Source organism: Canis lupus, chromosome 13 (assembly GCF_003254725.2).
Source record: "Canis lupus dingo isolate Sandy chromosome 13, ASM325472v2, whole genome shotgun sequence".
Taxonomy (NCBI): Eukaryota; Metazoa; Chordata; class Mammalia; order Carnivora; family Canidae; genus Canis; species Canis lupus.
The window spans coordinates 5,429,065-5,450,001 of record NC_064255.1 but is presented as its reverse complement, the minus strand read 5'-3'; the positions used below and the strand labels follow the sequence as shown (position 1 = coordinate 5,450,001).

The 20,937-nt window shown below is 33.9% G+C and overlaps 1 protein-coding gene, 1 long non-coding RNA gene and 1 pseudogene across 50 annotated transcripts in view; 2 read left to right on the top strand and 1 right to left on the bottom strand.

Moving 5' to 3' along the window:
* Nucleotides 1-20,937, bottom strand: part of RIMS2 (regulating synaptic membrane exocytosis 2) — a 580,920-nt gene that overhangs the window by 205,743 nt on the left and 354,240 nt on the right. For 24 of the 49 annotated variants that reach the window (XM_049093308.1, XM_049093313.1, XM_049093310.1 and 21 more), the window contains one exon: nt 16,135-16,200. The exons of the other annotated variants lie outside the window; for them this stretch is intronic. In XM_049093308.1, the coding sequence (XP_048949265.1) occupies nt 16,135-16,200 (66 nt within the window). The remainder of the gene's footprint in view (nt 1-16,134; nt 16,201-20,937) is intronic. 49 annotated transcript variants of the gene reach the window in all.
* On the top strand, nt 6,282-6,659 carry LOC118354496 (ragulator complex protein LAMTOR5-like; annotated as a pseudogene).
* LOC112661995 (uncharacterized) overlaps nt 19,916-20,937 on the top strand; it is a 94,050-nt gene continuing 93,028 nt past the window's right edge. Inside the window, exon 1 of the long non-coding RNA XR_003138144.2 lies at nt 19,916-20,042. This is a non-coding gene — a long non-coding RNA (uncharacterized LOC112661995). The remainder of the gene's footprint in view (nt 20,043-20,937) is intronic.

Here is a 20,937-nt window from a genome sequence, read left to right as displayed (position 1 = left end):
CTATTTGGTTATGATGCATCAAATTGATTTTGAAAAAGGTCATTATTTAAAATTATTGAATTTGTAAAAACATATTCTGAGCAATTCTCACTAAACTTCTTCAGAATTTCTAAGGAAACCAAAATCTGCCTTTAACAGCAATTCCCAATGAAGATACTAGGAGTTGCTCAGTTATAATCACTGACAAACAAAACTGCCTGCTTTCCAAAATGAATTCCCTAACTGGAACAGGTGAAATACGTGAAATAGTCTATTTCAAAGAATTCAATGGCTTTTCCTAACATTTTCAAAAGAGTGAAGAAAATCATATAAGCATTAATTTGAAAGTCTCTAAGGCTGTTTGTTAGTATGTCAACTGAGCTATAAGAAGGCTTTTGGCACAAACATAGTGTATTGATGCACCAATATTCCAACAGGAGAATCCAAATGTTTTAAGAAAACACCACAATTTTGCAGGCTGTAGCCATATTTAAACACATGGTCACAGGAAAAATCACAGAAAACCGGTTAATCAGCCAATCTATGCCACCTATCTCAGGGAACTTTAGCAATGCCAACCGACACAATTCAGAAATGTATTAACAGATTGAAATAATAATGGTTCTGAAACAATGTGATCTCTTTGACCATAAATAAGACCAATATCAAAATCTAATCCTGTTGAAAGAGGTATACTCAAATCTAAGGAACCCATCATTATTGACTTTTGTATCCCTGGAATCTAGCATGCTTTTAACACCTAACATGTCATTGATAAATGATTTCCAACAGCAGGCCCACTATCTGTGAGACAACCCTGAGAACACTAATTTTGGCTTGAGAGCTCCAAAATAACACATACCACCAAATTATATTTCAAATCAAACTATGACCTCCTCATCTAGTTGTAACTACAAAAATGGAAATGCTTAGATATTATGAACTATAAAAACAAGCATTCATTTCTCCCAAGACGAATGTAAAGAACTTCTACTTTACCTATTAGTTTGCCCAATTTTATTTTTAATAATGAAAAATGTGGGCAATTAAAAAAAAAAAAGAAAAGATACACTTTCTCACATGTAATTAATTATATGGCATATAATTTTGGACCAGCAGACATGAGAATAGATGACTTTAGAAAGTAAATGCTGGGTTTATTCTACAATATATCATGTGATTTTCTTACACTTTAAATTCACAGGGTAATACATAAGTCAAATAATTTTTAAAATATTTTAAAATCCAAATGCCATGATATGATTGATTTCCTGAGTTAAATTAAGTATTTTTATATAAATATCTCTAGAATATGTCAAAAGAGCTGACATATACAAAGTGTAAATACATATACAATATTCAGTTACTTTCAAAGAGATATAAAAAAGGCAACCTGAGTATAAAAAAATCAAAATTCTATTTTTGTTCTTGAAAAACTATTTGAGAGAAAACACTTTTCTTTAGAAATAAATGTGCTAAATAGTTTGTTAAATGTTTTTAGTGTACGTATCTTTGTATACCTTCATCACAGTATATAAGCAGAAGTAAAGGAACATATATATGTCTTAGATTCATTAAAACCTATTTTTTTAGATTACTAATCTTCACATCATTTTCAAATTTCCTATTATCTTAATAATAAACTGATCTTATTAAATGACATGTAGTGACAAAATTTTTTGAGATGCCTATGAAGACCCCAGCAGAAAATAAGGCTAATCTTTCATGTATTTATGTAAAATTTGATTTATTCTGATTTCATCAAGCAATTTTTTCCAAGTGAAAACTAAGATGTTAGGATATATACTTTTACTTCTTTGACACTGTATTTTAAATAATTGAAATACATGATAGTGAGTGAAATCCAGAGAATTATTTCAAATTTATTGTTATGTCCTTAAAAGGATATTGTTAGTTATAAAGCAAACAGGTCACTCTTTAGGAAACATCTCTTAGAAAAATTTCTCTTTAGGGAAAAGTTGTTTGAAGACTATGTCCATGTTTTACATTTTGCTTATATTTCTTCTCTCTATATTCATAAATAATATGTATTATATGATTTCCATAGTGTGAAAGGAAAATTCGTTAATAAGTACACACACACAAACACACACACACACACACACACACTTCACCCATAGAAGAAGGTAGCAATTTCCTAAAATGTCCACCATAGTTAAGGGGAATGGAAACCTACCATATTTTAAACTTTGATAACACAAGAGAGATCAATGCAGACTTCTCTCCCACAATTGGGTAAGAATAAGTCTTAATAGGTAAGAACTAAGATAATTGCTGAGAAAATTGAAAGCAGCAATGCCTAAGTCTTACACACCAGTCTTGTAGCAGGTTCTTTAAGATACTAAGATATAAAACTTGACACTTCCTCCCAAATTCTTAGTGAATTTTAGTTTTAAGATAAGAACTTGATTAATTTTAGGGGCACTTGGGTGGCTTAGTCATTTAAGCACCTGCCTTCAGCTCAGGTCACAATCCCAGGTTCCTGAAATCGAGTCTGCAATGGACTCCCTTGCTCAATAGTAAGCCTGCTTTTCCTTCTTCCTCTGGTGCTCCCCCTGCTTGTGTGCCCTCTCTGTTAAATAAATAAATAAATAAAAACTTTAAAAAAATAATTAATTTTGAACAGTAGCAACTGAGATGTGAGAAATATGTATTTGCAAGGCATAAACTATTTTAGGGTCTACCTTGGGTTCTTAACTTGGTGTCTATATTTCAGAGTAGGTTTTCTTTGTAATTCCACTTAATTTACTTTATGCATTTTATTTTATTTATTTATTTTTACCTTATTTATTTAAAAACATTCTTCTAAAAAGGATGGCCAAAAGTTTTACAAGATTGTAAAGAGTAAGCCATTTAAAAGATTAGGAACCAGGCACCTACCTATACATTTAAATCTTTCTTAGGTAAATAATCTTGTGTTTTCAAAAGTGATATAGTATCTAGTGATTTACTATCTTTCATAGTTCTATTTCTCAATAGATTGTTTATATTTTGTAACACGTGTTGTAACATATGTGTAGCATATGTGTAAAATAGTTCAGATTTTTGCATGTATCATTTACCTGGATAAATATCAATTACTGCTCTGTATTACTTAGGGGCCGCTATTCCAAGCTGCAAGCTCTTGCAGAGGATCCTGTTTAATAGCCCTTCCACAAACAGAGCTAATTCACCTTCACTGATAATACTGTAATAAGAGCCAGTATTGTCACAACTCAGCTTTTAAAAGCCTATGATAGCACAGAGAGAATTTGAACTGAGGATTTCTATGGAAAAAAAAATCATTTTATAATCATCTAGGGAAGTTGTCCATTTTGAGTCATTTTCCCCTTCACTATAGTTGTGATTTTTTAGATTTTTTAAATTTTTAAATTTTTAATAGATTTTTTAAATTTCCAAATATCTGGCACAGCTTTCTACTTATTTCATTACTATTCAGTTTCACTCTCAGTTACATGCATAAGGGAGTTGTGCAATGTAACAGGGAAGAATAGGGTGGTGGGCATTCTTTTCTATAACCACTTATATTTCGATCATTGCAATGATTCAACTCCATAACAACAAAAGCTCAATGTAGCATCTCTGTAGGTACGATAAAAGAACACTAAGAATGCTAAAAGAAAGAAAGAAGAAAGAAAAGAAAAGAAAGAAAGAAGAAGAAAGAAGAAAGAAAGAAAGAAAGAAAGAAGAAGAAGAAAGAGAAGAAGAAGAAAGAAAGAAAGAAGAAAGAAAGAAAGAGAAAGAAAGAAAGAAGAAAGAAAGAAAGAAAGAAAGAAAGAAAGAAAGAAAGAAAGAAAGAAAGAAAGAGAGAGAAAGAGAGAAAGAAAGAAAGACAACCACCAGTACGATGCAAAATTTCAAAGCAATATTCAGATATCAGTGAATTGTCCTAGAATGTGGCTCAAAACTTGCTGTCTATGATAAATTAGACAGGCTTATTTCATATTTAGATTGTTAAGGTGTCATAAATAAATGTAACAGGTTTTCTTTAAAAATAAACTTGTAAAAAGTGAAGCTATTTAAGAATTATTCTCTTTTTTCCTCTTCATAAAGAAATTATTTCACTAATGCTGAAAGCTTAAATTAAAAAAAATTTTTTCAATGTATCTCTGAAGGACAATAAGTACATCTCTAGGCAAGAAATGTCTCCCTTGTATCCATATTGTGTAATACATACAGTAAGCTGATTAACAGCAGAAGCATTATACTTTTGATAAAATATACTGATTGTCTAGAGATTTTCTATGAATTAACTGCCATAATTGAAGAAATAAATACATGATAAAAATTTAAAATTAGGCATTTTAGGGTAATTAATAAAATATATACATATTTATATAACAAATAATTTAAATTATATGACTGAATTCTATAATTTTCTTGTTCATAAATTACAATGTACAAGTTTAACTTTTTAAAAGCTCTAATTTATATTATTTTTTATTTTATTTTTAAGATTTTATTTATGTATTTATGAGAGACACAGAGAAGCAGAGACAGAGGCAGAGGGAGAAGCAGGTTACCCATGGGGAGCCCAATGCGGGACTTGATCCCAGGACCCCGGGATCACCACCTGAGCCAAAGGCAGATGCTCAACCGCTGAGCCACCCAGGTGTCCATAGTTTATATTATTTTAGTATTGCTTCCAAGGTAAAGAGAATTGCAAAACACAAAATACTCACCATGGAAATCATGATAAATAAATAAATAGATACTGTGAACAAATAGGAACATTCTATTCTTTTCATGGAAGACGGATTAATTTATCCTTAGGCATAAGGACATCTCCTTACAGAACATGTCTGCTCTTTTAAGTGTACATTCTGTATGTTAGTTAAAAGTAAGTGAGTTTATTCAAAAATAATAGCAAAATCTAGTGTCAGCCAAGTTAACGATCTAAGATGTAAAACAGCAATAATACATATAGTGAGGTGAGAAAGCAAGACATTTCTACTGTAGAAAAACATATTACTATACCCACAAGCCTATTTTATCAATAAAAAGAGAAGTAAAGTGATCTCATATCTAGAGAAGTGTTTTCTGAGAAATAATTCTTATAGGAGATAACAGAAGAAAAGATTAAATATCTCAATTTCCTGAAGGAAATTAGGGACAGATACAATACTGAAAAATAAAGATATATTGTATTATTAAATATGCACACGAGAAATATATAAGATATAAGTGTCTTGAGGATATTTTGACACTCAACAATATTTTGAGTATTTTATTAAATATTTATAAATGAAAATTACAAATTATAAATTTTCATTGTTATTTAATTTTAATTTTTACTTCAAAAAATAACAAAATCACAAATAAGTACTCAGTAGCAATAAACAAGCAGCAAATTAATATATCTTTAAATATATATATTTTTAAATCCTGCAGTAATATAATTACCATCTACAATCTATAAAATTCTTACTTTACTAAATAGGTAATTTTCATTTTCAGTGGATGTTTAAGTTTAACAATATTTTGTCAATTGTAAGAAATTAATGTTATTCCACCAGGGTATGGCCCCCCTCCCATGCTTTCCCTTCCCAGGTCCTCAAATTTTCCATAAAATAACAAACACTTTAAAGATGTATGCCTAAAGAACCAAATTATTTATTGTAATATATGTATAAATGTGATGTAATGTTACTGTAATACATGTATAATATATGTTAATATATGTATACTGTAATATATATTACTGTAATATATGTATAAATGTGATGAGCCTTGGTCCTCACACTACAATGCTATGTTCAACAGTTTCAGTGATCAACTCTGGATAATTTACTAACCTTCCTTTGTTTTGCTAGGTTTACAAGGAGAGTGGAATGGATATAGGACAGTTATCTCATACACACTGCTGCCAGCTGCCCTTAGCTGCCACTTCATGTCACTACAAATCACACAGTCAGAGGTAGTAGTCAGAGGATCAATTCCCTCAACAAACACACACACACACACACACACACACACACAGAGCAAGAGTTATACGTATTTTCAGATATAAATACTAACTGCCTCAGTCACTATATGTTGTCTAATAATCAAGGAAAAATGATGAGAAACACCAAAAAAGCAAGAAAAATGGGGCCCACCGTCAACAGACAAAGCAATCAACAGAGTCAAACTCCGAGAAGACACAGATGTTGGAATTGTCAGAGAATTTCAAATAAGATAATTGTTATATTAAAGACTATATTAGAAAAGATGATGACATGCATGGAAAGACTGAGACATTTCAGCAGATAGAAACCACAAAAAAGAGCCATGGGGGGACATGTGGCAGAGAAGGGACACAATGTGCCCTGGAGTCTCCTGCTGAGGTGGATAGTGGGTATGATGGAGGAGACTCTAGGGCAGCACTTGGAGGACACAAAACAGCATCTGTCCGCTGTTTGGATCCTGGGTACAGATTCATAAGGACTTAATCTGGGCTACTGTGGGATCCTGTCAGATTAGCACAGTGGGTGACCTCTGTTCTAGACCAGTAAGCAGCTAGGTTAGCCTCTGACCCCACTGATACTCCTATGGTATGCCTAGAATCAGATAATGGGAATATCATTCTCCAGAAACATGATGGTATCACAGTGGCAGTGCACAAGGCCTCTTGTTGTCTTATGTCAAATTCTCCAGCAGCCTGTGACCTAGGGACTTAATTCTACCTATGTTAATTATCTTAAAGATCTTATATTGAAGATCCAGAAATTAGGCCATTCATTTAAAGTGCATTAGGGACTTTTCTATTCATCTTACAGTAAGATTTTTTACACTTTCTGGACTGACTTATCAAAATATTAGTAAGGAGGAGTCACATAGTCACATTTTGAAGCAGCAGGTCCAGGTCACTTTGCATACAGAATTTTTGCTATGCTCTATAAATCAGGTTGTGGGGGAGAGTCAAATGGAAATGATAGAAATAAAGAAAGCAAAATATGGTAAAATATTAGAGAATTTTTATGGGCTCAGTTTATAGCGATCTTAAGTGTCTAGCTAAGAAGTTTAAATAGGGTTTAATTTTTAATGAGAGTGACCTAAATTTTCTGAATAAAGGTAGTTTTTAAATAATGAATTAAGAAGCTGAATTCAGCAGGAGTATATAGAATAAATTGGAATAGGAAAAGGCTAACTTATAATAACAAGGGTGAAGATAGAGACAAAAGTATGGAAAACATTATAAACCACAATGTACAAAATATGCAATATACAGTACACAGAACATACACAATATACAGAATTATACAAACAGAATGTCAGGGTTAAAAGGAGTCAGAAAAGTCATACAATCCAATCTTTGTCATTAACTTTACTGTTTAAACTTTACTGAACTATAAATTCTTTGAGAGCAGAGACTTTTTTTCTCTCAAACATGTTTGACATCACCATATGAGTTAAATGTAAAAATAAACCAAAGAAAAAACCCTGAAATTCCAAGCCTCCAAAATGAAATGATGATCTATTAACAGAAATAAGAGGATTCTAGGGAGGAGTGATAGTAACTGCAGTTTTGAACTTAAATAACTGAGGAGTAGAAGAATATTCTGTACTGATATCAATCAGGTAAAGAAATCTGGCCTTCAAAGGAAGGAGCTGTACTGGAGAAATGGTTTGAGAAGTCACTGCATAGTGTTAATGTTTCAGTATTGATTGATTGGCTCATTCATTATTTCTTTTTTTTAAATTTATTTACTTATGATAGACATAGAGAGAGAGAGAGAGAGAGAGAGAGGCAGAGACACAGGAGGAGGGAAAAGCAGACTCCATGCCAGGAGCCCGACGTGGGACTTGATCCAGGGACTCCAGGATCGTGCCCTGAGCCAAAGGCAGGCGCCAAACCGCTGAGCCACCCAGGGATCCCCCATTCATTATTTCAATACTATTTACTGCATTCATATTATGGGCCAAGAACTATACCAGCTATTGGAGGTTTTAGTCAGAACCACAGAGATGATAAGATATGGGTCAACCCATAGTCAAAAAGTTAAGGACATGAGAAATAGGAAAGAAGAGAAGCAGACAGAGAACAGTCAAAAGGTAGAATGAGAACCAGGATAGTAATGCATTAGAGAAACTAAAAAAAAAAGCAGTGATTAATAATGGCAGGTGCAAAGAGGCAACACAGATAAATATGTATAAAAGCCTTGGCAAATAATAACCATGGAGGAAAATAATTTTAAAAAGTGCTGGAGGCAGAGGTCACACTGTCAAGGGTTGAAACTTCGGAGGTGATGGAGTGTTGGAAGCCTATGTAAAAATACATACTCAAGAAACATGACTTAAGAAAGAGAGAAATGAATCATTCTTAAAGTAGTTTGAAGGTGTGGCAGGATAGAAAGAGGATATTACTTAGACTTCATCAGTAATTCAAGAAGAAGCAAAATCATGAAAATAAGAGAGATTGAAATGCAAGAGAAACAAGAAATAATTAAGGAAGAAAAAGTCCAAAGACATTAAGTGAGGTTACAGTCAGCTACATAAACAGAAGGTGAGTTGTGATGGAAAAGAAAATACTTGTAAGAGAGAAGATTGGTAACAATGCAAAGAAGTTAAGACAAAAAGGAAGGTACCTCAGAAAGTATGAGTTACTTGGGCTGGATCACATTTCCTAAGGGCTCTCAGTACAACCTCCTGGATAAGGCATCTATCTCTAAGCAAACAGTTTATGCTCTGTACAGGAATCTCCTCCTCCCGTGACTCCGCTAACTTTGTTAGGATCCTTTTTCTAATTGGGGGCTTAATGAAGGCCCCTAATCCCCTGAGTTAAGACCACTCACTGGCTCTCTTCAAACTCCATGGCAAACCTCAGCACTACCGTAGACCCAGCTCAGACTCTTCCCAGAATCTTACTCAATTCTAGCCCTAAAACAAGTCCAGTTCTGGCATCAAAACAAGGTCTGATAAATTTAGGATATTTGAGGTAAATCACTTCTACTCAAGCATCTTATCTCTGTCATTCTGGGGCAAAGCTCAGTTGCCCCTGATCTCTCTAAATTCTTCATTTCCTGTACTCTCTTCTATATCATTTTAATCTCCTCTGATTCTCTTAGTTATTATTTTCAAAAATCCTTATTGTTAACAAACTTCTCTGCATCATTGAGGAATGGTTTTGTTCTGCAGAATGGGTTCTGCATATCCTAACCTTAAATAATATTCAGCTTAACCTTGCAAACCCTGCTTTCAGCGTAGCTCACATTAGCAGAAGCTGCTTGTTCTTTCATACTTCATAGTCCTCAGATCCAGAAGTTGGCTTCCTAGAGACACTCTGCCCATTACTCTCCTTCCATTATGTAACATCTCTAATTTTTGAAGCATTCAACTTAGCTCCAACATCCATTAACAATTCAGGTTGCTAGTATCTATCCAACTTGCAATCTTTATGACTTATTCATTGATAATTTTCAGAACTGGCTGTCAGTCACCTTCTTTAGCCTAATTCCTGTGGTAATACTAGGAGATTTTAGTGCACATGCAGAAAACGGTTCAGTAATCTTGAACTACAAGATCTTCAAAACTTCAATGATCCTCACATTGTTCCCACATTACCCACAGCCCCAAAATTACCATGGATCTTAGAATCCAATGAAACTTTAAATTCAGAAACATTAAACTCCAATATCTCACATTCTGATTACAATAATTAATTCTGTCAGGTGTCTCATAGTCTCATTGCCTCTTTACTTGATCTTCGTTTGATACTTTTTGTTCCTTGATGCCACCAATTCCTAACAGTATTTATCACTCCTTTTGCCTTTCTTCCTTATCCATCCTAGACTACTATGATTGATCATCTGGCCAACTCCCATATCAACACTCAGATTCTCTTCTAACCCAATCTTTCAAACATTCATCAGAACCCTCAAATTAGTTCAATGTCATAATCTGATTTCTCTACATCTAGGCAACTGGGTATAGTTTAAGCAAAAAAAATGTTCATTCAGGTTGGCACACTGCAAATTCATGTCTTCCAACTTCTACTGTGCTGGTAGCACCAATAATCTTTTTACTTTTACTTCATCAGTTGCCATCACTTTTTAACCAATGACTAGTTTTAAACTTCCTCATTTCCTTTTTTTTTTTTTTATAAAGAGTTTATTTATTTATTCATGAGAGACATAGAGAGGCAGAGACACAGGCAGAGGGAGAAGCAGGCTCCCTGTGGGGAGCCTGACATGGGACTCAATCACAGGGCTCCAGGATCACGGCCTGAGGTTAAGGCAGACACGCAACCACTGAGCCACCCAGACTTTCCAAAACTTCATTTCCAATCAAACATTACATTCAACTTTGGGCCTCCCACCTAAAGAATTTGTCTCAAAAACAATCACCATAATCTTAATTTACAGCAACAACAAAATTAAGGCTATCGAAGATAATTATCTTCAATTTAACAACTTTTTTCAAACACTTACTTAGTTTAAACTCTGTTGTCTGTTTTCTTCCTATCTCGAAAGGAAACAAGAGCTTCTTTCTGTCTACAAACTCCATCTGTGTGTTTAGCGCAATCTCCTGCCCCATGACCTTTCTACCAATCATGCTCTCCTTTTTCTGTATTTTCAACCTAACTTGTCCTAAAGGATCCTTTCCGCAGCCTACACATTCATGGTGTATTTCATATTCTAAAGAAAAAAAATCTCCTTTGATATTGCATACCCCTATCCACTATTTCTCCATCACACTCATAGCACATGTGTCTTCTTGGCTCCCAGGCTCCCGTGCCTCAAGCCACTGCAAGCCATTTGTTCCCCCTCACCACCCTTCTGAAATCACTGGAGATGAAGTCACTGATGGCTCCTCACTTGCCAAATCTAATGGACATTTCCGTTATTATTTTTACTGTTGACATTGTATCTTCCCACTTCAAATTCTATTCTTCCCACTTCAAATGCTATCCTAGCTTCTTCTAAAGCTGGAATTAATAGAGCTCTTCCTTCTCTTTGACTCTTCCTCTAGGTACCACTTAAATGTTCATGTTTTCCAGAACTGAGAAAAAGCCATGGGTTGTTTCTCTGATTGATTTCACTTTCATTTTTGTAGCTACTTCCCATTATTAGTAAGTTTACTCTCAAATTGCTCTGCATAGCTCAAATTTCTTTGAGTTTTAAAATTATTTATTTTATTCCTTGCTAGAGGTTTCCCCTTAACTCTCTTGGTAATTCCAGAACTGAACTTGTCTCTGGCCTAAACTAATTTCCCTCTGAATATCCCTACACCCTCTTCACCTTTGTTAAGGTACGACATGCATTCAGTTACCCAAACTGTAAGGCTCATTGTGTTTCTTGACTCTTTGTTCCCCATCAACATTCAAATCCCATTATTTACTATTATATGTACTATTGATTTCAATTGATTAAATCTCGGGTCTTCTTTCTCTCTATCCATTATCTTACTTAATTCATGCCCGCAAAGAGTTTCCTGCTGCCCAAGACCAAGGCAACAAATCTCTTTATGCATGCTCTTCTTTCCCATAGCCTTTTCTCTCAAATCAACCATCTACATAGTCTCTAAGGTAATTATTCTAGAATGAATAAATATATTATAGCCATCTCCTAATTAAAACTCTTTGAAGTACTTCTATCATTTACAATCTTAGATCTAAATTCCTTAACAGAACATAGAAGATTATCCATAATTAGGACCATCTCTATCATTCCAGATTTATTTCTTGCTATTCCCTGCCTTGTGGATAATGCTCCAATAGCACTAAAACGTGGAATTTATTTTAGTGACTTTGCTCATACATTTCCTTCTCCAACTGACTTACTTCACTCAGCATAATTAGAATTCCACTGACATCCTACCTTACCTCTATTACAGATCTAAATAATTCCAATTCCTCTTTTAAGATATAGCCTAGCTGTCTTTCCCGTGATTATCTTTACATGAAAGTCCAACATCATGCTGTCAAATAATGATTTCTTCATATGCTGCGTATATCTTTAAGTAGAGATAAATGTTAGGAAAAAAAAGTAAGGCATAGGGTAAATTTTTAAATATAAAAGGTATATTTATTAAAATAAAGGCTGTATCTTAATAAAGAGATATCAATAAAAGGTAACATATCTCTGCTAAATATGTTTGCTAAATGCTGACTGTGTTTAAAAATACACAGTGATGCAGATAGATTTATACTAATTAGCATAACCTGGTCAAAAGAGGAAGAGGGGGTTTTTTCTTTTTTTTTTTAAGATTTTATTTACTCATGAGAGACACACACACACAGAGAGAGAGAGAGAGAGAGAGAGAGAGAGAGAAGCAGAGACACAGGCAGAGGAAGAAGCAGGCTCCATGCAGGGAGCCTGATGTGGGACGTGATCCCGGGACTCCAGGATCATGCCCTGTGCTGAAGGCAGGCGCATTTAAACCACTGAGCCACCCAGGGATCTCCTGAAAAAGAGTTTTGATTCCTAATATCAGTTAATATTTGTCTCCTGAAGTAATATAAAGAGTTTAACAAACATTATTTAAGCCTCTATTCATCTGTTCCAAAGAGGTAGCACTCATAATTTTTTATTTTACAACACTGGGGTAGGGAGACTGGTGGTTCTGATGCTTCACAGACTGGGGGTGTCATGTTTAATTTACCACATTCATTCCATTCAGAAAACTGCAGATTTGGGGGCACCTGGTGGCTCAGTGATTGAGTGCCTTCCTTCAGCTCAGGGCATGATCCCAGGGTCCTGGGACCAAATTCCTCACCGGGTTCCCCACAGGGAGCTTGCTTCTTCCTCTGCTTACGTCTCTACCTCTCTGTGTGTCTCTCATGAATAAATAAATAAATAAATAAATAAATAAATAAATAATAAATAAAATCAATCTTAAAAAAAAAAAGAAAACTGCAGATTTCATATAGCTAACTACACTACAGCCCACTTGGAACTAATAACACATATTTATCCCCCGAAGGGGAATTTCCAGACTATGACAGTAAATGCCACCTTGAAATCTGGGCTGCGAAATTGGAGAGTTGGTGCCATTTTCTTTTCTTTCTTCTTTTTCTCTTTCCTTCTTCCTTTCCCTCCTTCCTTCCTCCCCCCCTCCCCCGTTTTTTTTCTCACAACTCTCAATAAAGAGATCACTTTTTAAGTATTCAGTTACTTTGACTCAAGAAGGTGAGTTAGGGAGAATTTGGAAAATTTAATTTAGAACCATTCTGCAAGAGAAAGAGATTGATCCAGATTTGAACTGTATCAAAAAGTTAAAAGAAGAACTACAATGTAGCAAGGGAATTGAGGATATTTCTAAGAATGGACTCAACCTTTGGATATGTAAGTAAGTACAGTGGAGACTAGTATGGAAAGGAAAAGGGGTCAAGAGAATGGAGTTCTTGTGGGAGATAAGAGAACTAGTGAAGTAAAAGTAACTCAGTGAAAAAAATAAGAAAGAACCAAGTATAGTTCTGGTCCAAGAGTAAAGTATTTGAATTCATATTTTAGAGGTGTAATAATTTCAAATGAAGATAAGATTCAGATATGGCCACAGCAGTGACTGACTAAAGTAGAATTGGGAATAAAGTTCACTATCTCCAATCTGAGACAGCCAGGGAAATGAGTGGGTGCTGAATAGATCATTCAGGTGAATGCTAACATCACTCTGGTTGATGGCAAGGATTATTAAAAGTTAGACTAAAGCTAAAATCTTCAGTGAATAAAATGGAATAACCAAGAGGTCACCAGATAACCTCAACATGGAAGGATTGTGCTCAGCTGCATTTTATACAAAGGTACAGGGGTTACATTAAAGACAAGAAGCCTAGAATATTATCGTGATAAACACTGGAGAGTGGATATATGATTGTACCCTCGATAATCCCAGAATCTCATAGTAGATTAAGGTGAGGGTTAGAAAGATTGAGTAACTTAAGTTAGCAGAGTGAAAACAAATGACCAAAGTCGCTTTAAAAAAAGAAAAACAAAAGAAGATGTTAAACTGAAAATCAGTATATGGTTTACTACTTCTATGAAAGAGACATATGTATTTGATAGGCAAAGATCCTACAGATAGATGTAATAAGTAAACCATATATTCTCATTCTCAGTTTGGGTAGTAGATTCATGGATTTCATTTTATTATTATACTTTGAAGTGTGCACACATTCTTTTTTATGCACCAAACTGATAATGATGAGATATAGTATTTTTAAAAGCAACTAAAAATTTCATTCTTACAAAATCCACCCAATTGGTCTAGGAGCAGGTGTATATTAGTCTCACACTGGAATCATCTAAGTGATGGCAAATCTTACAGTAAGATATTTGATTACTTGTTTTCTAAAACTGATCTTTTTTAAAAACATTTTTTCAAAGGTTTCATCTATTTATTCATGAGAGACAGAGAGAGAGAGAGGCAGAGACATAGGCAGAGGGAGAAGCAGGTACCCGGTAGGGAGCCCGATGCAGGACTCGATCCCAGGACCCCGGGACCATTGTGCCAGGATCATAACCTGAGCCAAAGGCAGATGTTCAACCACTAAGCCACCCAGGTGCCCCCTAACACTGATTTTATTAACTATGTTTTACTTTAATACAAACATTAATGATAATTGTGTTTCCTGACCACAAAACAAATCATGGCATAAGAGGCAATTCAGAAATGTATCCTAAAAAATAGGCTAGCTAGGCTAGGGTTCAGAATTGGAATAGGTACAGGAAATTGACAGCCAACCTAGAGCTGATTAAGAACTGATTCTACACATGTTGGCTTGTTGAAAAAATAAACAATATGAAGCAATTGACTTTTCGATGACTTAGATAAGTAGAATATAAAAAAAAAAAAAACACCCAAATGTGGTGCAAGATTTTAACTTAAATTTAAATGAAGATACCAGAGTAATCAGAATAAGCCTAGAATCAGTGATGTCTCATTCACATCACCCACTTTAAGAAAGGTCTTGGTCAATCATAGGGAATCATGTTTTTGTAAGGTAAACGTGTAGTCCCTGAAAAGCCAAAATAGTCAGAATGTAATATACAGCAAAAGTAAAACTAAAAAAGAATATTTTAGTATTAAAGCAAAATAACAAAGAGAGTGAGAAAATGCAAAAGACAATAAAATACAGCAATAATCACTAACATATAATAAACCAGAAAACACTAAATTTCAATTACATTTACTGAAAGACATCACAAAACTTGAATCATGAGGAATCTATTGTTGATATTATCTCTTATATTCCCTTTTACATTTATCTACATGAATTCAATCCTTAGGAATTCACTCATTAATTTCAATTATTTTTGAAACTGTTATTAATAACTCTTAATGAATTAAATAGTATAAAAGTGGTCACACATAACCCAAATCACTTTGAAACAACTGAGTACAGCATATAATTCTTTATACTAACTGAACTCACCACCACATTATCACTGCCTTTCTTTTCTCTGCCTATAGAGCCTCAAAATGTCACAAACTGGCTCAGAACCCTAAAGCTACATAAAACCTTGAGAAACTGTAAGCCCTTAGAGACCTTCTTTCCCTTCTCTTTCTAGTTAGTTTATCCTCCTTTCTGTTAAGCGTCAAGTAATTGATATTTCCCTTCAATATAAGGAGAATGGTGGTAAAGTTGAAAGGAACAAGGATTTTCCCATAGACCCAATATGCTCCATGGATCCAGGATTATCTATGACCAATGAGTAGATCACAGCCATCTTCGACAAGGTAAACTACAAACTGATCAGTTCAACCTAAGCATTCTAAAACTGATTCCTCAACTGTGGGGTGGGGGTGGGGGTGGGGAAGTGGATTGTTAAGGTATGAAAAACCAGTGCTGTCTAAATATATTATTATGAAGGTCGTTAGTCAAATGCAATTAATTTTTAAAAATACTGTTATTCGAACCTTCTAAGTAGTCAAAGGCTAACTGTAATTCCTGGTGAACTGAATTTTTAGAATCATCAAAGAGATGATACTAGCTCATTAAAGGGAAGCTATATTTTTGACATCTTACTACAATTAAAGTGTTTACATATGCTTTTTATTTTCTATTATTTTATTAGTAAGGATAATATTTCTAGATTTCATTAATAATCATGTAAATATATATATATATAAAGCAGAAATAGAATTGAATTATATCATATCATTAGACAGGCACATGCAATTCTATGAACAGACTCAATTGTAAGAAAAATATACCTGCCATCCCTGTGATGATGTTCAATGATCTGACTGTATCTGGAGCGAGGTAGAGTAAGAAAATGACTGCAAGCATGGCAGAAACAAGAATATAAATGAGACTCAGGAAAGAAATGAAAAGGTATTATTTAATTTTAAAAAATAAAATTCAAAAAAGAGAAGCAGATAGTTAGCAAAGCAAATGAAAATTGTTATTAGAAAGCTTGCTCTTTCCTCCCAAAGTCCATTATAATATGGCAGTGCTAAAGGTTAAAATATTCTAGGTATTCCAAAATAAACACAACAAAAACATAACAAATCAAGACTTAAACAAACCATATTTCAAAATAAAATCTTATCAATTATCATTCAAACATCTCTAGCACTATCTATGAAATGTTATACAATATCGTTGCTTTCCCTTTTTGAGGAGGAAAGATGAGAAGAAAAATAACAAAATAACAAGAAAGTTTAAGAAGAAAATAATTAAAGAGCAATTTCTAATATACACAGGAGATTTTATAAGGTATTATTTCTTCTCTGATCACAAATAAGTAAAAATAACTAAGAGGGCTTAAGAACTACATCTAGTAAGGAACAAGCTGACTTGAATTATTATTTGGTTATTAATTTTATTTATTAGGTTCATTGGATCCTATCTATTTTTCCATTCATTATATGTTGTACATGTTTATTACTTACTGTGGGCTGTGCCACACTTCATGCCTCATGACTACCATAAGCCACCAAAGCAGCACACTGACCTCCTCACCCATTTGTGATGGCTCCTCTTCTTTCCACAGCTCTAATTTAAACTTTTCTGTTTTCTTGAAACCTTTCATGCCAAAACACTTAACTTTGGCAGATGAACATTATATTTCATTTAAAAAAAGGGGGGAAGCCAACTTTGAACTCTCTCAACTGTCATATTTATACCTCTAAATACAGAGTACCTATACTTATATCTTCACTTGTCATTTTCTTTTGCCCCAAGGGAACAAACTCTTCTACCTGTAATCCTAACTTCCCACATGACCTTCCTTCCTTCATTATTGTCTCATGCCTTCCATTCCTGAACCGCACTTAATCCTAAAAATAAACCCTTCACTAACCTCATCTTCCTCTCAAGCCCGTGCATGTCTCTGACTTTCCTTTCGTTGAAAAACATCTTAGCCATGTCTATTAATTTTGCCACCACTTCCTCACTTCTCATTCAAGCTTTAAGCTCACTGTATGTAATGGGACTTTCAATCTCTATCATTCTCTGGAAGCTATCCTGTGAGTGTTACCTGTGAAATCCTAAAAAAAAAATCCTTTAACTTCTTGGTCTTCATCATATTATTCTTATCTATGATGGTGTTACACATTGATTTTCAACCTCTGTTTTTTGACACTCTCACCTCTCCTAGTTTTTGAAACATAATTCTCTCAGGCTATTAAAAATAGTATTTATGTAACACTTAACTAGGTGACAAATACTCCATTACAGGTTTATTTACTTTATATCTTTTATTTCTCATAACAACTCTCTGAGGTAGGTTCTAGTATTGCCACAGACAGAAAGACAGAAAGACAGGCTGTAAGTGCTTGCCGACAGCCATATAGTAAGTAGCTGGACTGGGTTTCAAACTCATGGCTTCCTTAATTCAAAATTTAGGCTCTTAGCATTTACACAACTGGCCTGGTTTCTCACCTATCTAACTGCTTCTTTACCCATTTCATTCACTGGATTCTCTTTCTCTTTATTCCATAGAGGCAGTGGTTTCCCGAGATGGAATCTTCCAACTTCTTTATATTCCAACACATTCTTTCTGGATTTTATTATTTGCTTTTATAGTATAAACTGTCACTTTGTTTAGCTTTCATTTTTCTTTGGGTTTCACAGCACATTTCTAGCTGCTTCCTGGGTTCTCCACATGGTGGCCTGAAAGTCGTGTAGACACTTCAGAAAAACACATGTTAATTTTGAGGTTTGAGGGAGACATCTGTGTATTTGGATGTCTGGTGTGGCATTATGAAATGAGGGGGCTGGAGTAGTAGTTTTCAAACTTTCTTTTTGATCAGATTTTTATGTAAAACCAATCATTAGGAATCCAATAAAATCAGAATGTCTCTGGCTTAAGAGGGAGTTGGAAGACTAGTTTCTATGCATTTGGTGTCGTCCTTAACTACAATACTAGAGTCCTTCAAGTACCTCTTCAGAACTGATGATTCCATGATTTCTAAAAGACCCTCTAGTTTCAAATATAATTCTTTAACCCTTCTTTGAAACTTAATATAATATTTCAGCTATTCTTCTGCGTGTAATCCCAGTCTTAACTAAAGATTTAAATATTTACTGAATAAGCCAAATTTTAAAAATCTCCTAATTTAACTCCTTCATTTTCCTTATTTTCTACATTTAATTATCAACCTTGCAAGTTCTAATGCCTAAATAACTCAGATTTATCTACTTTTCCTTTTCTCCTGCCACTACCTTCAATTAGGCTAACCTGGTCTACTGAAATAATCTATTGTCTCTCTTCCTTCAACCCTAACCCTTTCCTGATCCAATCCATTCTCCACTCTGTCTACAAGCAAGACAATTACAAATTATGCTTTTGATCATGTAGGTACTTTGCTTAAAATCCTTCCTTGGTTTCACATTCCCAAAACAAGTATATACGCCTTAAAATGGCATAGAAATTAAGTTCTAAACTACTTCAATCTTCAAGTCCTATCACTTCACGTCTCCCATTACACAACTTTTTATGTGGGTACAACAGACCACCTGAGATTCTCTAAGTATATCCTGTACTTTCCTGACTTCAAGATTTTGTTTATGCTTATCGCTCTGCCAAGAATGCCATTATCTTCCCTCTGTCTCCACTTCATTGCCTTTGAAAATTCTACTCAATCTTTAAAGTCCAACTTCCCTTTGAAGCTTTTCCCCAATACTCAGACAGGTAATTTTCTCTCCAATCTATTCCAATAATATCATGCTTAGGCCTGACAGTCTTCTATGTCTTATAATTAATTGGTAAATTGTATAATTTGTTGGTATATATGAGTTGGTATAGTTAGTTGGATCATCTGTTTATTTAGGTCAGGATAATGTTTATTTTAAATCCTTGTCCACAATTGGCTGACATAATAAATACATTTTGGATTGAACTAAAAAGTAAAAACATAACTACATGATTTTCATGATTAGTCTACCCTCCAAAGAAAGCAATGGTTCACGTAATCACAGAAATATTCTAGAAATGTAAACAGAACATTACAAACCTATATAGTATAAGAAAAAAGGAAACAGTATTCAAAAAAGACATTCCTGGCATTACAAAGAGTAGAAGTAATACCTAATAGTTGTGATGTGGGAGTTTATTGCATTAAGAACAAATAGATTTTCTCTGAAAATTACTTGAGCAATGAAAATATGTAAACTTGGAAGGTTATTAAAATTTCCAAATTCATAGAACAGATATCAATTGATGATCATAGAAATCATCAATTTCTAGTATTTTCCTTGAAGAGCCTTATAGTTAATTTTGTCTAAACATTAAGCAAGGATCACCTATATCAAATATCAGTTTGTTTTATTTCCCTTTTTGTGTCAGTTAATTTAACTGGCCCAAGAGGTGCTCACATTAAATGTTATTTCTAAATATGTCTGTGAGGGTATTTCTGGATGATATCAGCATTTGAATCAGTGGACTCAGTAGACTGCTCTCCTCAATTTGGGTAAGTATCATATATTCTAGTGAAAGGCTCAACAGAACAAAAGTAGGAAGGATGAATTTTTCCCCTTTTCCTGACTCATTTTAGATCTGGACTTCTCTTATCTCTCTGGCCCTCAGAGTGGGACTGAATTATACCATCATTTCATGGGTCTCAAGTACTCGCTTCAGCAGCACATGTATTATGGGTCTCCAGCTTGCATAAAGCAGGTATTTTCATCCATAATTATGCATGCCAAATCCTTATCTACCTATTCTACTGGTTCTGTTTTTGGAGAACCCGGAATGCATAGTTTTCTATAGTCCTATTATACCTCGGAACCTAATCTGGTCATGATCCCCCTTGAGATTCTGTTGAAAACTATAAAAATACATCAATGAATATTACATAAAATTAACCACACTGTTTTGGTAGTAAAATCCACCTAAGATAGAGAGATGCATCCAAGGTCTTTTACCACATCCACTTAGTACAACTTAAGAACATATTTTACTTACTTTCTCAATTAAGTCATTTTTACTTTTCTTCCAAAATTAATGGAATTATAAAACTGTCTCAAATATAACTAATGAGTTAAAAATTATGTTAAAAATTGCAATTTATCCAATGTCCTTGAACTTTTTAAAAAATTGAGCAGAGAAGTAATTCATTGTGAAAGAAAAAAACAGAAAGCTTAAAAATTACTAAATTTTAAAAAGTGAAAAAAGAAGTTACAGATTCAAAAATCATAATGACAAATTTCATTTTTCAAATAATTGAACTGAATTACTGATCTAATTTCTAGACACATTTTGATTCTTATAAAGAAATGTAATCTTTAAAAAAAAAGAAATGTAATCTTTAAAGACAAAACAAAATTGTACTTATAACGAATTATCCTTCCATTATATCAGATGAGTGAATGTCCACTTTTAGAAAACACCAAACAAAAAGGACTGCAAAAAGAGGAAATAAAATATCTCACTCTTAAATAACCTATGGTTTTTGAAAGCAAAATTTCCAACAATCTCAACTTAATGCAAAACTTTCTGTTCTGTGTCTGTAATATTGTTAATATTTTGCTAATTTATAGTTCCTAAAATATACTCAGTATGATTTAACTAT